This window comes from Pocillopora verrucosa, chromosome 14 (assembly GCF_036669915.1).
Source record: "Pocillopora verrucosa isolate sample1 chromosome 14, ASM3666991v2, whole genome shotgun sequence".
Classification (NCBI taxonomy): Eukaryota; Metazoa; Cnidaria; class Anthozoa; order Scleractinia; family Pocilloporidae; genus Pocillopora; species Pocillopora verrucosa.
In genome coordinates, this window is record NC_089325.1 from 7,508,056 (window position 1) to 7,524,324 (window position 16,269).

The 16,269-nt window shown below is 35.1% G+C and overlaps 2 protein-coding genes across 2 annotated transcripts; one reads left to right on the top strand and one right to left on the bottom strand.

The window, feature by feature from the left end:
• The first annotated feature begins 264 nt into the window (after nt 1-264).
• On the top strand, nt 265-13,141 carry LOC131776459 (stromal interaction molecule homolog). Its single transcript, XM_059092632.2, has 11 exons — nt 265-449; nt 3,019-3,125; nt 3,793-3,904; nt 4,481-4,592; nt 6,332-6,447; nt 7,152-7,329; nt 7,739-7,829; nt 7,942-8,028; nt 8,436-8,600; nt 8,883-8,983; nt 9,457-13,141. The coding sequence occupies exons 1-11, from the start codon at nt 362-364 to the stop codon at nt 10,286-10,288; spliced, it is 1,989 nt and encodes a 662-aa protein (XP_058948615.2). The 5' UTR covers nt 265-361; the 3' UTR covers nt 10,289-13,141.
• A 500-nt stretch (nt 13,142-13,641) lies between these two features.
• Nucleotides 13,642-15,968, bottom strand: LOC131776458 (copper transport protein ATOX1-like). The gene is made up of 3 exons (XM_059092631.2): nt 15,724-15,968; nt 14,521-14,593; nt 13,642-14,004 (listed from the first exon to the last, which is right to left on the bottom strand). Exons 1-3 carry the CDS (start codon nt 15,733-15,735, stop codon nt 13,871-13,873), a joined length of 219 nt encoding a protein of 72 aa, XP_058948614.1. The 5' UTR covers nt 15,736-15,968; the 3' UTR covers nt 13,642-13,870.
• Nucleotides 15,969-16,269: the final 301 nt, after the last annotated feature.

Below are 16,269 nucleotides of genomic sequence, written 5' to 3' on the forward strand. Positions count from 1 at the left end.
ACCGGAAGTTTAAAAACCGGAAACAAAAATGTGTTACGAGGAACACACGCATTAAAATCTTTCTTTGAACCGGGAAGTAAGTCAGTTACTTCACTATCGGTCACTCACAAGACACTTACAGTAATTTTTCTTGTTAAGAAAGTCGTAACTTTGTGAAAAATATTCTTTCTCTTGACACAGACCGAAAATAAAGCTTCTCCGAACCCTCCCGATTATATACGAAGATTTTCGTATCCGAATGGTGGATTCACGACTCACCAAATCGAGTCAGCCGCATAAATATGGTAGAAACAAATGAATCTGCCGGTGGCGTTTTCCCTTCAAAATATTTATCAGCTGGTTTAATATCCACTTCCAGAAAATGGCAATATCATGGCTTGTCAAAGTTTTATTGGTGTCGTTGACGACGAAAGGATATTTTCCGAAGGGTCGCGGTCAATTCAACTCTGGTAAGCCGCTGATCTGTTTCTTACACAGCCGATTTTTTTGGCGTGGAAAATGTCTGCTCGGATCAAAATTCTTAGAAATTGTCAAATATACATTTCGCATCAAATTCAAACAGAGCTCTTTTATTAACCAGTGTAAAGAGCTAATTCCTTTCATAAATGAAGCAGTTATTTGTGTTTGCCGGCGCCTTATATATATTTTGCTGCATTTATGAACGCAACCTCATCTTCGAGTGCTAGAAACGCATCGTACAAACTCTTCCACCGATGATGGCTTATTTTCATTTTCAGATATAACATTTTAGAGAAAATTGCACGAATTTAGGGATAATTTTTTAGTTAAGCCTATGTTTACCTATATGTGCGAGTGGGGTGTGAGTTGGAGAATTTTAATTGGACAGTTACACATACTAACTAATTTGGCTACAAAACTAAGCTTCTTTCGTGGGAGCTTTAAGTTAAATGCATCAGAAATCCAATTTGTAGCAGAGCATGAAAAAGAGACATTAACTGCCTAAAACCACGAATCCTTTTTACGGTGAAATATTTCGATTGTTTCCAAGGTCAACAGAACACGAATTTGCACGAAATGCTTACAAATAGTGACAAAAGGAACAATTGGGAAGGATGACAACCTTTGTTGCTCTTCAGCGCAACTTTAGTTCAATTCGTATCCTAATTATATTTCCAAAATAAACTTGGTGAATTTCCACGGTATATATGGCATTTAAGAATGAATAACAGGGCATCAGTAACATTGGCAACCACAGAATTATGTATTTCAAACATGGTTTGTTTTGTTTGTGAGCTTGGTTTTTTCTGATGTTGTTAAATAATTAAAGATGATATATCCAGAGAGAGTTCTAGAATGGACTCCAATGTATATTACATAAACACTGCACTTTTCAGAAGACGCTAGCAGGTTGATTTCACCTAAAGTCATTCATTTTTTTTTTCCTGCTTGAACTCATTTCCTTGTTTATGCAGAATATTTAAAACTTTCAATTAAATTTATGCAGCATGCTCAATTATTCATAACTTTCATGGAATACTTCTAAAAGTCATTAGGTGACAAGTATAACTTTTGTGTTAATCTGGAGCTAAAACATGTGAAACAAGCTGTATCTCTCTGGCTAAATCTGCAATAATAATAAATTCTTCCTCTAAATTCATTAGTATTCTGAATAAACATGGAAAGAATTTGATGCAACATTTAGACTAGGTTTCTCCTAGGCAGGACATAATAAAGCTAAGCTAACAAACAAAGATGCACACAGCTTCTTTGCTAATGTCGAAAATATAGGTTGATGCATTGTTATTTTGTTGTTTAGGGGATAAAAAGCACCGACTAAATATAATTCTTATTATAGAACACTGAGCCTACAAAGATGTTTATGACTCGATAGTAAAGCTTAACATTATTTTCATTGGTGATAAATTTTACTTCAGGGAACTTTTAATATCTAGCTTATCATTAAAATTTTATATGTACCCATGGCAACATCAGTATTCTCACTGGGTATTCATGCTTTTATTACTTTTTTTAGCAAAATAATACCAGATAGTTCAAAGTACAAAATTAAAGGAAATACATCCTATTTTTTATGAAAGAAACAAATGAAGCATACTCATGAAAACCAGAACATGATACATTGGAATGTTTGCTTTAATTAGCTAAGTAGAGTGTTTAGGGTGTTTTATTCAAACTTGTCAAAAGTCAATGTGTGCCTTTTAAATGTTAGGCTTGAATTGATTGTCATTTCAGCTCTCCAGTTATGCACTTTGTATTTATTGAACCATAGCATGCAATTGATCAAGTTCCTGTGCAATACTAAAACCAAACTCTTTCACATGCAAAAAGTCTTAGTGCAAGTGCGAGCTTACAAGTTGGATAGTTGTAGTACATGTGATTATACACAGATATAATTACATGCCCAACATGTTTCTATTGCTTTGTAATGCATGCAGCCATTTTTTTAAAAGTTTTTACAAGACAAAGTTATCAGTTACTGATAACTTTGTCTTGTGAAAACTTTCAATATATATAAGAGTTAACCATCACCATACATTCATTAGCTTTAGACAAAAACTTAGGTACAGCTTCCATTAGGTAAGGATTCCATCTTCCAAGATTGTGTTTATAATAATTATAAACACAATCTTGAAGATGGAATCCTGAGTGAACATTTTGACTGGGCATGACAGACATTTCCTTTATTATCTCTTCCATTCCCTCGGAGACCAATATATTATTGATGATTTCAATTAAGATGGTAAATTTTAAGTGTGATGATTTAGGTGAAATATGATGTTATTGAGTGAATGACACAAGCTACACAGGTGAATGACAGGCTGTGTCTCAATTCTCAATAAGAATTGAGAGATATTAAGGGGCTCCTTCTCGGTGTAGAAGCACGCAGGACATGTCACAATAGAACACCTTTTCAGAACCCTATTGTTTTCATTGTTCTACTTGTTCTTGTGTCTTTTTTTCTCTATTATTTTACATCAACTGAGTGTTCTACACTAAGGGTTATGTTGAATTTTAATGTCCTATCTATACTATGTTTAGATCATCTGACGGAAAATGAAAAGTTGAATCGTGAAGCAATTACAAAAATACATGTCCACCTAGATGATGACAGGAATGGGAAAGTTGACTTGAGTGAATCAAATGAGGTGAGTGTTTTGATTTACCACCAAAAAAGGTCAAATCTTTCAGTTTTTCTGTCCCCTTACTCTCAGACTTAATCTCAAGATCATGAGCTTCCAGTGACTATTTGTAGCAGGAGGGTAAATTGCATTAATTTTACAGCTCTGTTTCTAAAGAAGCAACATTATTGCTTGTGCCATGAAAAATTTAGGGAGAGAATTCTATTCTGTAGTCATAGAATTCTGTGAAATAGCTTTTAAGAATTCTTCTGTCTCCTATTAGTGACAACCACCTATTTATCTTAGGTAGTCCCCGCCCCTTCCCCCAAACATTCATCAAATTTTCTTAAATGTTTTGTGCTACTCATTAATACTCCCAGGTGCAAAAAGACAATGTGAGAGGGAAGTGTCTTCCCCAAGAACCAAAAAACCATTGAGTACCCAGCCATTATTTAAACCCTGTCCTTTTGATCTGGAGTCCATGATATTGAACAACTGTAGAGTAGGGCTCTGTCTCCCACCCATATAAAGCTTGGGTCAAGTACTTAACTTTTTTCCTCTGAACCTCTATGTGTGTGAGTACAATATTGGTGTGAGGCAGCTACCTTTCTGCGCTGTTTACTGTTTCTTATTCTTTCATGTGATCTTCACTAATGATGCACTTATCTTGCATTTCTTAAATTGAATTTTTTAGTTTATGCGTGATGAACTTCAAGTGACTGATGAAGAACGGCACTCCCACTTCCATGGAAATGATGATCACATCTCTGTGGATGAACTCTGGCAGAGTTGGGCGCAAAGCGCAGGTCAGAATCCTTGGACTGACAACTTATTGAAAGTCTCAGTTTTTTTACCCTTTAACTCCCAGAATTGATCAACATGAAACTTCTCCTTATAATATCCTTACATTATCCAGCAAACAGCTAATGAGAATATTCAAACTTATCAGGTAGAAGTTGTTGTCTTGATCTAACACCAAGTTCTTGTAACTAATTTACCAGGATGTGTGTAGCAGCTGGTGGGGAGAGTTACCAATCAGATCTTGAGAGTTAAAGGGTTGAACAGTAAAAGATTTGATCCTATTAGTAACAAGTGACAGTGACTATTGTCTAATCTGATCATGAGGTTGAGGGTAGTCCTGAAAAAATGGATAGCATTAACGTGAGCATAAGTTGTTGTCAGAATCATGAGTCTGATGATAACATCCACATAGATTCTTGACTGTCACAAAAAAGCAGTCCTTCCTCAAACAAGTGAGGCTCTGTAATGTTACTAACTCATTGATTTCTGCAACATTATTAAGTGATGTTAATGTGTTCATGTTCATTATCCCCTTCATCATTAAAATAATGTTAGCTTATAGTCAATGTTGGGCTTTGTAGTTCACAACTGGACTAACGAAGAAGTCATTGAATGGCTCAAAAACTCTGTCCATCTTCCACAATATGCTGATGTTTTTGTGACTGCAGCTATCAATGGATCAGATGTACCACGGTAAGCAGACTACCTCTACATTAAAACCTTTTTATCCCTGGAAGAAAATTAGTCTTGCCCCTTATACAGCACATTGCACTGGTGTATTTCCCTTGCCTCAACATTAAGTGTACAGCATGAAAATTTCAAAACATGGAAAAATGTAAAGAAAAACATGGAACATAGTGTATTTATTATTCCTAGAGTTAGACAATCAAATAAGTTTGAAAAAATTACCTTTCGTCAAGCTGCCTCTCTATAGCCTCTCAGTCTTAACATTTTTTTCCATAGCTTTTGGAATTAAAAAAATTGCTTCACTCCAAAGTCTCATGATTAATTGTTTCTAGTTTGGCATTTGTAATGAATTTAATGTAGTTGTTGATTTTTCAATACATTGAGTTGATGTATTGTTACTTACCTTTCTCCCACATCCGTCAATGTACACCTCACAGCTACATGACTTTTATATAATTGAGCAAAGATTGCATATGGATGTCTACATCTGATGCCAATTAAATATGAATGTTGTTTGAATTTGTATTTGGGAAGCTGCCTAATGTAACAAAATGTGACAAATTGTTGCTACAGAGGAACAAAATTTTAAAAATTCCTAGATAGTACATTCTGATAAATGGGTAATTCAATATTTCTTTTAGACTTCATCTTCTTACTCTATCAGGGAAGCTATCTAATAGGAGCTAGATTCCTTCTTAGTATATATTGGACAGGTTTGCCCTAGCTGTCTTAATTGTACTTGAAGAATCCTTAATCAGTTATCAAGGAGATGAGATATTACCATCTTTACTAACGCTGCAAACTCTTTCCTTGTTTGTGTGAGTCTTCCAGCTTGCTCAAGCATTTCGGTTATTTTAAAACTAAAACAAAAGATTGTCTTTAAGTTATTGTAGAAGGTGTGACACTATAATAGAGAGTACATTTGAGGGATTGGGAGAAAAAGTGATTTTTTTATTGGACTTTGTATTTTGATGAGCATTTTTCTCAGAGACAAAGTGATCATGATTTGCAACAAAAAGTACTAAATTGAAATACGTTTTATGAATTAAATGGTAATATAACAAGGAGTTAAAATTACGAAATTTGCTTAGATTATAAAGAGGAAGTTTTCAACCCTCTCACTTATTTTTGTACAAAAATGCAATGTTGAAAAAAAGTTGATGATTTAAAGATGAGTTTGTCATCTGTGAGTAGCAATACCAAGAGAAATTGTTCAAAGGTTTTTTTCTTACAGCTTTCTTAATTTAGTGGCTTCATCAGATAAATTTTAAACTGGTGTGTGCACTTCTGTTGGAATGTGCACAATGTTTATCTAAAAATGGAGTTGGCTGAGTATTACTGGTAGGAATGTGTTAAAAGATTGCAAGACTAATGTTGAAAACAGCTGGCAACAGGTGGTTTAATGAATCTTTGGCAATTAGTAATTCTCAATACTGTAACTGCTTTAATTTGGAATCCTTAAACTAAAATCCTCAATTTTGCAAACCTCTAATTTCTTTTCACTGTTAATCGCTTGAGTTTTCTTAAGCACATTATAAAATGAATTATCACATTTTTCTTTCCAGAGAATGCTCCCTTGACTAAGCTTTTGTGATAAGTAATTCTTTTCACTACACATTGATATGCATTTATTGCATGGTACACAAGGTACACAAGGTGTAGCTATGTTCCATATTTGGGGTAAGTTTGGCTTGGGTTTTATTATAAATTACCTGAGCTATCTCACATGCATTTGTGATGTGCAGGCTGGCTACAGAGGAGAATGGTCTGCTCCAAAATGAACTGGGAATAAAAGATCCGAAACATCGCAAGAAAATTGGCTTACGAGCTATGGATATTGTTCTTTTTGGACCTCCACTTGGTAAGATTGCTTAAATATGACCTGAAAGTGAAAATAAACTCTCTGTTCTATGCAATGTGCTATCTAAGAATCTACTGAGTTATGGTAAGTTTATTATGTTCAAGCCTTTTGGATTGACAAAATTTTCTCACTATTAAATGATGTGTATCCTTGAAAAAATTATCCTTATTTTTGTAGAAGCCTTCAAAGGCGGTGTAAGGGTGGGGCTTTGTTAAACTTTTCCTAGGAAAGGGTTGTATCCAATTCAGTATTGCTGTTTTTCAGCTTTAAATCTTGAGCTTTAGTCTTATAAAGCAGGAAATTGGCCTTCATTTCTTTTATAGATAAAATGGTGTAATTCAACCTTAGGTTGTGAAATTTCCAGTTTTTTGTCAGTTTGAGGATGTTGAAGATTTGAATTACTGTTCATTTTTGTTGTGGAATCGAGCCAATATTAATGTCTTACTGTATTATCAATCTTTGAAATCTTAGTGGTGGTTCTTTCAAATTACTGCAGTCATGATCTGCAATTAATTTTAAAAGATGTGATCACAAAGAAAGTCATTCAAAACAGATAACATAAAGATCCTGTTTTAGTAGATTTGGTAACCTCTGTCTGACCCACTCCAAAATAAAGTTACAACCTAACACTTATTTTGAAATCAATATAATGTCTTGGTAATAAATTATTTTAATAGCTAACATAATTGTTTTAAATGTTTCAGTCTTAGGACATAACCTACTGAAGGATGTTGTTGTAGCATTCTCTGTGCTGGTTGCAACTTTTGGTTGCTGGGTAGCCATTTTACAGAAACGTAAAGCAAAAGAACAAATGGAACGTATGATCAAAGACATGAAGATACTCCAGCAAGCTGAGGATGGTCTCCAGGAATTACAAACTAGGTAATTTGGCAATCTGTAATTCAGTTCTCATCATCCATGTAGACACACTCATATGTCTGTTTTACCCCTCACAACCTAACATAAGTATTCATCTTCTCCTTACTGTTCCCCCCATATTTCCTATGGTGCTGACAGGGAGAATTTGTTGAACAATCAAGAGCAGCTTTAGTTGGTGATGATTTCCTCCTTTGTCGAGATCTTAATGTGTGATTCAAGGGTGATGTTGTACATTGTGTAGGGAGAAATTAGTGAGGTGTGGTCATTCTTAGGGGTGAAAAGGTTGAATAAGCAATGTGTTTAAGAGGCAGCATGCATTGTTTGACATATTAAGAAGGTCTAGATGTTGATATGTTAATAATTCTTTTGCTTTTGTATCCAATCACGTTGTTTTTTATTTTTTAATTCATAGATTGGCCAAAGCAGAGGAAGATCATCATTTAGCCATTACAGAGAAACTTGATTTAGAGGCAAGGCTAAATGAAGAGCTGGAAATGTCAAAGGTGTGTATTAAACTAATGTTTCATCGTACATAGAGGGTTTTCATTTGAAAATGTTACAGTACCATTAGTGGCAGGGGAATGGTGTTAAGTAACTGTGGTTTTTATTGCACAGAATGAAGCTCAACTAATGGCTGAAACTCGTACAGGGACAGAGGAACAAATGCAGAAACTGAAGCTTGCAGAAGAAGAGCTGGTGCAGGTAAAAATGTTCTGATCAGAATTGAAAGAGGCCTTAGAGGCCTTCAAAAGTAGTAGACTAGTAAAATAACAAGTAACTTTAAAATATTAGAACAACTTGGTAGAGGATCAGTATTGGTGTTACTAGTTTTTTTTGCTCTGCTATCCAATTCTTATTTTCAGTAATTTTTTTTTATTTGTTAGGCCATATAGAATGGGGAGTGGAATCATTTGTTGAGATAATTTATGAATATGGGATTTATTGAAGTGGGTAATTATACAACAATTCAGAGGAGAAGTAAATTACTGGTAGTCAAAGTTCACACCAATAAAAAAATAAGAAAATCTTCTACAAGTTTCCATCCTAATTGCATTTTTGATGAGTTGTTAAATTCATGCATCTCTTTTTTTTCAATTATCTGAATTAAGGTTCGCCGTGCTTTGAGGAAAGCTGAGAAAGAACTGGAGTATCAGTCATGGAAGGCACCAGCTGTTCTGAAACAATGGCTACAGATGACTTTTGACAAGGAAACTAAACACTTCCAGCAGAAAAGAACTGTTGCTCTTAAACAAATGAAGGAAGCAAAAGAGGCGGTAAGATTTTAACTCTTGAATGAGTTACTATGGAGGTCTGTGAAAGGGGAATTGTGCTCAGATTTATTACACTGACAGAGTAGCCATTTATCAATTTTTTTTTTCCAAAAATTCTGACTTTCAGTAAAGTTGGTATTTTTAATTAGATGTGATAACTTTGGTTCTGCTCCTTAAGAGCATCTGGGGTTTGGATTGTTGTCAAATCCATGACATCATCAATAAAGTGTGAAAACCACAAACATTATTTTATTGAGTTAAGTGTCTTTGTTTTGTTCAACCTAGTGTGAGAGAATAAAGAAGAAACGTAGTAGCTTGATGGGATCCCTGCGTCTAGCCCATGACCTAACCATTGACGAAGTTGATCAAAAGATTCTTGGTGCTAGGTTAGTTTTGTTTTTCATAATTATTGTGTGAAGAATATGTAATTTTCAGTTTCAGAAATGATATGCACATGCACTCAAAACATTTTGTCACTCCAAGGGAAGGGAGGGATTGCAAAATTCAAATTTATGATTTAAGGGTAAGTTTGAGGCAAAGCTGAAATGTCATGAAGGGTGGTGGATCAAAGTGGAATGGATGCTTCCACCTACACAATGGGTACAGTTTTTCTTACCTAATTGCAAATTGAATTTAACTGTTCTAAGTACTACTAACAAATTTTGCAGTCCAACTTGAGAGGATCATTTCTTTGCTAGATACTTACTACTGTTTGTGATGTCCAAGACTTTTTCAATTTTTTTATGCCTGGCATAATTATCATTTGGAATATTTATTTCCTCACTCATTTGATTAATTTATCAATTTGATATGTATTTACTAATATTTAATCACTATGATTTATTTATTTATATATTAGATCAGCACTTGCAGAAGTTACAAATGAGCTTGAGGAGAGGCAGCACAGATGGTCACAAATAGAATCACTTTGTGGATTTCAGATCATGTCACAGACATCCTTTGGTATAGGGAAAGGAAGTGGCAGTCAAACCAACTCAGGTTCAGCCATAGCAGAAGCTCTTGTTAATGTGGCCAATGTGGCAGGGGTCAGCTCTGGTAGAAAGATCTCCTCTAGTGCTAGTCCTTGGAAAGCACCGTCTGTTCCTGAGACAGGAGTTAGCAAAGAAGATCTCCCACCAACATACTCTGCTGTGACAGCTAATGTTGGCATGCATGATGTGCAGAAAGAATCCTCTTATGATAAAGCCAACTTGACTGGCCAAGAAAGTGATTCTGGAGGTAATAGAAAAGATGTAACAAGGCATGCTGAAAAGGATGTTGTGCAAATGAGAGAAAAGGCAACTTTTGATACAAGTAAAAGCCATCCAAGTCTTCATCTTGGAGCACAAGCCTTGATAAATGGTGTAACAGAATCTGAAGTTTCAGCCAAGTCTTTGGAACAGTTGTCAGCATCTTGTGAGAAATTAGAGCAAGATGAACCAGTTTTGAATGGCTTGCCTGACTCACCAACTGGAAAATCCAAAAAGAGACTGAGCTGGTTTGGAAAGAGGCAAGAATCCACTACTGAAAGTGAATCATCAGTAGCTGAAAATGATGATGAAACAAAGAGAAAAGTAAGGTGGCTGTGGAGATCAGCAGTTCGGAAGTCCAAGTCACAGAGAAACCCAACAAGCAAATCAGATGATAGTGCAACTATGGCTACGTCAGTGGAAAAGTTAAAATCAGGGTGAAACATGACAGGTCTCCCTCATCTGGTCAGGTACCTGGTATGTTCTGGCAAGCTCTAGTTTGGCAGTGATCAGTTCCAAACACAGTTTAGTTTATTTGAAACAACTGTGTTTTGTCTGTCATCCATGACAGAACAGGAGTGTTACAGCTGCTCCTTTCCAGCTTTGTTATGAGCTATTACCTTTGGCATTGTGGTTGTGGTAATATGAGATAGAAGTGATGTCAGTAGCATTCAAGAAAAAAATGCAGAGGAAAGAAACTGGTTTCTTGAGTTCAGTGGCATTATTTTTTTTTCCCTTTTCAGGGAAGAGGCTTATTATACCTAGCATGTGTAAAGGTTAAAAAATCAAATTTTAGATTGGTGTGGTGTCTATAATAACATTTGTATAATAATGTTTGGAGAATAAGACATCAAATTTATTAGAAAGGATAATAGCTGCAAATTACAGGCAGTCAATTTGATTTTTATGTTGTACAAATTTGTACTTTAACTTTTACTCTGGCTAACTGGGGACAAGGTTTAAATATTTTGCTGGTTCACAATCTTGAACATGTTACAATATGTTGGATATGGTTTTTTTCATTGGATAAAATTTTCAACAAAATGATTTATCATGTTTGGTATCTCATGTTCAGAATGAAACCACAAATAAATCAAATTTTTTAACCATAGTAGATAATTAATAGATAGAGTCTATGAATGAAAATTTGCTCTAGAGGAAATTGCTTTTCACTTAAGTTGGTTGCTAAATGATTCTCATCAAAAACTTTTTCCTTTGTTCCATTGTAAGACTGACTGACAGAAAACTTGGCAGATTGATAGACAGACAATCACACTAATGACTGACTGACTGATCAACCGATAGGCAGATAAACTGGCTGACTCACACACTGATTGTGTGACTCACAAATGTATTAACTGAATGGTCAACTGACTGACTGGTTGGCCTTTAGGGGACTGACTGAAAGACCATCATTTTCATTTCCTTCAGATGTTGCTCTACTTATTACGTTGGAGAGATTGAAGATCATAGTTTTTAATTCATTTCTGAAATCCATAACCAATGAGTGCAGTTGATTTTGAAATTGTTGATCACATCTTAAAAGAAGCAAACTATTGTTTGGTTTTCTGAACATAATTTCATTTCAAAGTCAAGTGTTTTTTAGGTTTTTCTTTTTACCTTACTTAACAGAAATTCCCCTTGACATTGAGGCAGTGAAAGGAATATCTGCAATGAGTAAATAAACTGAAATAGTATTAGCAGGTAGAAATTACAACCACTGAATCAGCAAATGTGCTGTTTCTTCTTATCTCTGAACCAGAATTAGGAAATCTCTATATCGCGGAGTATCAACATAGGCCCCTTTGGCTGAAAACTTCTTTTTTTTTTTAATCCAAAAAATTACTTTGTAGTTGTTATGCAAAGACATAACCTGCCCCCCTCATTGTGCTGAGTCAGTGTTTGTTGAATATAATTAATACGTCATAATGGTGCTTTTAGTCATTTCATAGTTTATGGTGGAGTGATGCATGTAGTGTATTTTTTCATGGAAGGGGTTTGTCTTTGTTAGATCTTTTGGTAGTCAAATCTACCACTGACTATGTGCTGGCTTTCTACTTCTGACCGAGTAGCCTGAAAAGTTCGCATTGTGAATAGTTCTCAAAAAGATCTTGCATTATAAGATGTTGTGACATCTAGGTTATTCAAATGAAAATGATGCATCAGTGGAAGAGTATTAAAAGGCAAGTTAGTATTATTGACTGAGTTGAGAATGTAAATTGGCAACCATAAAGAGTTTCAAAGCTGACATTTCAAGCAAAAACCCTTCATCAGAGCAAATTTTCTTTGACAAAGGGCTAATGCTTGAAACAATAGCTTTGAAACCCTTTACCGTGGCCAATTAACATTATCAACCCAGTTGTTAATACCAAATTACAGAGTAGAATTGGCCTTGACAAATTAAGGAAAACATGCTGTTTAGGATACTCTGTTTATTTATAGACCATATTTCATTATATTGAACATATAACTTTCTTAGTTTGCATGTTTTTTAAGTTTGTCAGCAGTTAGTTCTACCCCATTCAGCTCCTTTGCCGCATTTAAGGGTTGATATCTAATTACTAGTGAGGTTTAACATAAGTTTTGTGAATTATTGTACACAAGTTGTGGCATCACAGCAAGTGACAATCTTAAATATGGAAGTGAGTAGCATTTTGATTGGTATCTCTCCAGTTTATTCTTTCTCTTAACCCTTTAACTCCCCAAGATCTCATTAGTAATTCTCCTCACTGTCTGCCATATAGTTCTTGTGATGTTAGTTTGGAGAATTTGGTATTGGATTAACTAATAACCCCCTAGTTAAGATTTTTCTTTATTCTCATCACTTGTCTGCCCAATATTATATTGATATTGTAAGGAGAAATTCTGACTTGGTCACTCATGGGAATTTAAGGGTTAATTTGGGCATGCTTGTACAAGTATTTTTACTCATAACACAGGGAAATCAGAGTTGTAATTACTTTTTTCATTTCCCTTTAATACCATCAGCACATTCTACATTAAATTGTTAAAAAAGAGGATTATTTTGAAGTGAGATGAATTTTGATAATGACCTTCAATTAATTTATTAGCAAAATCTATTTTATCAATAAGAAATAAGATCAAGTAATGAATTGAGGGGGGTAGGGTGGAAGGGGTTTGGTCTTGGGTGAACAGAAGGCATAACTTGTCATGTTGCATTTTCTGTTATTCAGTAGCTTGAGGTGTATGTTTTTGGCCTTATTTTAAATGAGAACATTACACAATCGTCTGTACTCTAAGGTGTGTTGGTTTCAATAAAGCTGTGGACATTTTGGAATGGCTCTTTATTATCAATAGCAATGTGAAAGGGAACTCGAGATGAGGATTTTTATTATCTTTTGTTATCATTGTTGTCAAATGTTTTAAAAAAAATTGGTGATGCATATCACTTCTCCTATTTTCTTATGCATTTGAAAATAATGACATGAGCCATTAACATGTTTATTGTTTGATCCTTACATTTTTCTTTTGAAATGTTCAATATTTTTTGTTGTGAAAGGAGAAAAACCACATCTTTAAAGTGTAGTTCATTAGGTGTAAAACTTTCTCTCCCACCCTAAGGGATTCACCAGTAATATTTTTCTCAAGGAGAAACAGTAATTTGTCACCCTAGTTCTTCAAATTGGAACTTGGAAGTTGGACTTTGAAATTTTTGATCATTGAAATGTCAGAACATTTCTCTGATTTCATCATTTTGAACTACTAGAGTGATTGGTTCATTCTACACTGAAAGTGTTCACCCAGCCTTGATAAAAAGCGCAAAAGTACAAAAGTTATTTTTTCATTTTACAAAGATATCTTTTAATTAACTTCACAGTTTTCAATAACCTGCTATATAGGCCCTACAGTAATGGCCTTAACATAATGTTCTACAAATTTTATTGGGAACTCCACAATCTCTCATTCATTCATTCATTTAGCACAGTGAACTATTTTGGAACAAATAAACCAGTAGACTTCTTTTTAACTTATGTATTAGTTATTGCAAGACCATCCATCCTCCTATGCACTAGCTACGCCAATGTAAGAGCAGGGTTTTCCAGCCTTCTTGATTGTCTCCAACAACTCATCAGAGGACAAAGTAGATTTCACATAGACACGCTGCTTGTCCATGTCAATTTCAATATCCTTTTCTCCTAGTGGAATGCAATTTGTACAACATGAGAGGGCATAAAGAGGAACATGCAAAGTACTGGCCTGATATAAATAAAGTGGAAATACTATGGCAAAGAAGTAACTGTTAAAACTCATTAAGTGAAGCATTTTAACTCTACCATGAAAACTCAAGATGGCTGACCTATTTATAGGGGGAAAGAGGAAAAAATTGCACTGCTTGATGAGACCAAACGGTGGCTGCTAAGGAAACCAACTACTATAAGAACAACTCTGGCATGAAACAAATATCCTTCAGTCCAATGATATTAAAATACACAAAATGACAAACCCTAAAAAAATTTAGCCTTCTTACCTAAATCCTTTGGTTGCAAGGTAAACTAAAGCTAACTGGCCAGTGTAAGGAGACTTGGAAAGGTAGCAGCTAAAGAAAAGTTGTTCTACTATAGACAATCTTAGTTATCTACTCCTGGTAGAGGAAATTACATCCTATTTGTAGAGATTTATGAGAACTGGGAAAATTTCACTAAGGTCCATACCTTTCTTGTTCAGAACACGAGTGACAGCCCCTGAACAACCCTCACAAGTCATTTCTACTTGAAATTCATGACGCTAAAGCAGAGATAGAAGGAAATTAAGTTTACTCCTTTGATATGCCAATGTGCACTCAGTGGTTGCCAGGCAATCAGATTTTCCGAAGAGGCAAAAATTATCTCATTCTCTCTTACAAATAGACCTCTAGCTTTTCATGCGTTTTTTACCTTTTACCCATTTCAGTTCACATGATAATAGTCTAGAGAACTGTTTTCTTTCAAATCCGCTCTTGTTCAGGTGCATATGTATGCATAATTTATAAAAGATAAAGCTAGGAATTCCCTTGAAACCTGAAATAGGTAAACAAAACATACAAGCTAAAGAGATCTATAGGGAAAAGCTTGGAGAAATAAAGAGTAAATTCAAATTATCTTGAAGGGCAAGTTAGATTCAGGACTATCTCTACATCTAGGCAAGGAAGTACCCTTAAGTACTTCCTTAGGGCACCCTATCTGAAACTTATTCATATTTTCAAAAGCTATAAATTATGTTTACCTTACAGGGGCAAGTCTCTGGGAAAGATGTAGATTTTGAACAACCGCTTGTTGATTTCATAGCGGTCCATCATATGATTCTATCTTATTAGGCCTTTTTGTGTGTAGTATCGCTGAGTAATTTTATGAGTTGTACAGAATTTTGACGAACCCGCATGGCAAGTATGAATACAAAAAAAAAAACTACCCTTTCTCTCAATCAGCTTGAATTAAAGTTTTCTGGAATTTAATTAGTTCGGACTAATTTTTAAGAATGTCGAGGTTAATATTAAGGCAAGTCTAGACAAATTTATTGATATCTTGATCAAAATGATCTGTCCAAACTGATTCTCTCTTATTTTGTCTGAAATTGAACCTGATAAGTATTTCTACTACACGGCTCTTTTTTGTGGGAGAACTATTGATTCTTTACGGTAACTTTAGGTCGCCGTAGATTTCCATGATCGAACTTAAATCACACTAACTCTAACAAAGAAATAATTTAGAAAATATTGAAATCAGGAGCAATCATGATTAACAACCTTCTTCCGCTCCTTGATGAGAAAGTTCACGTTGCGAATGTCGTCTAGGTTGAAGTAAATGTGTCGTTTCGATTCAAGTTGAAGGTGATAATTCTCTTTCTATCATTAACTAAATTCGCGCAGTTATACTTACAACGTTAGCCATTTTCGCGTCAGGAAAGAACACGTCCAACTTGCACAGAAAAGAATCAGAGTTTTGTGTGCCTTTGTACTATCGATTGCTCTGAGCGTTGCTGTAATGGGGAGAGGGGTGAGATCGACTTTGTCGTATGACTTTCGATCTTTTTTTCAATAGTTTGGAATGGAGGCAAAATCTGCATTTAAGCGAGAACTGTGAAAATATGTACATTCCATGTGGGCTTGTGTTTGTTTTCAAATATCCATGATTTATTTGAAGTACATGATGATATCAATTGGGTTAGTAATATCAACAGTCCCTCCCCTACCGAGATAAATGATTGCTTGTCGACATTATTACTCTACCACACCCTCACATCACGTTCGTCCCCCGCCGGGGTCCAGTGAAAAGAGACTCGCGCGCATCCGACCTATGCAGCACACGTGTCCAAACGTCGGCTTTGGAAATTTTCCTTAAATACCTTCCCACTTCAAAGAAGTGTTCTTCGCTCAAAATTGGCCTCTTTCTTTTATCATTTCTGATCTTTTATCAAGTAAGTTG

Excerpts from the sequence above, each read along its gene's own strand:
- LOC131776458 (XM_059092631.2), bottom strand. Across the intron at positions 14,005-14,520 it reads TCGTGTTCTGAACAAGAAAG|GAGAAAAGGATATTGAAATT; the intron begins GTATGGACCTTA and ends GCATTCCACTAG.
- LOC131776459 (XM_059092632.2), top strand. The coding sequence starts at position 362 with ATGGCAATATCATGGCTTGTCAAAGTTTTATTGGTGTCGTTGACGACG. Across the intron at positions 3,905-4,480 it reads GAGTTGGGCGCAAAGCGCAG|TTCACAACTGGACTAACGAA; the intron begins GTCAGAATCCTT and ends TGGGCTTTGTAG. Across the intron at positions 7,330-7,738 it reads CTCCAGGAATTACAAACTAG|ATTGGCCAAAGCAGAGGAAG; the intron begins GTAATTTGGCAA and ends TTTAATTCATAG.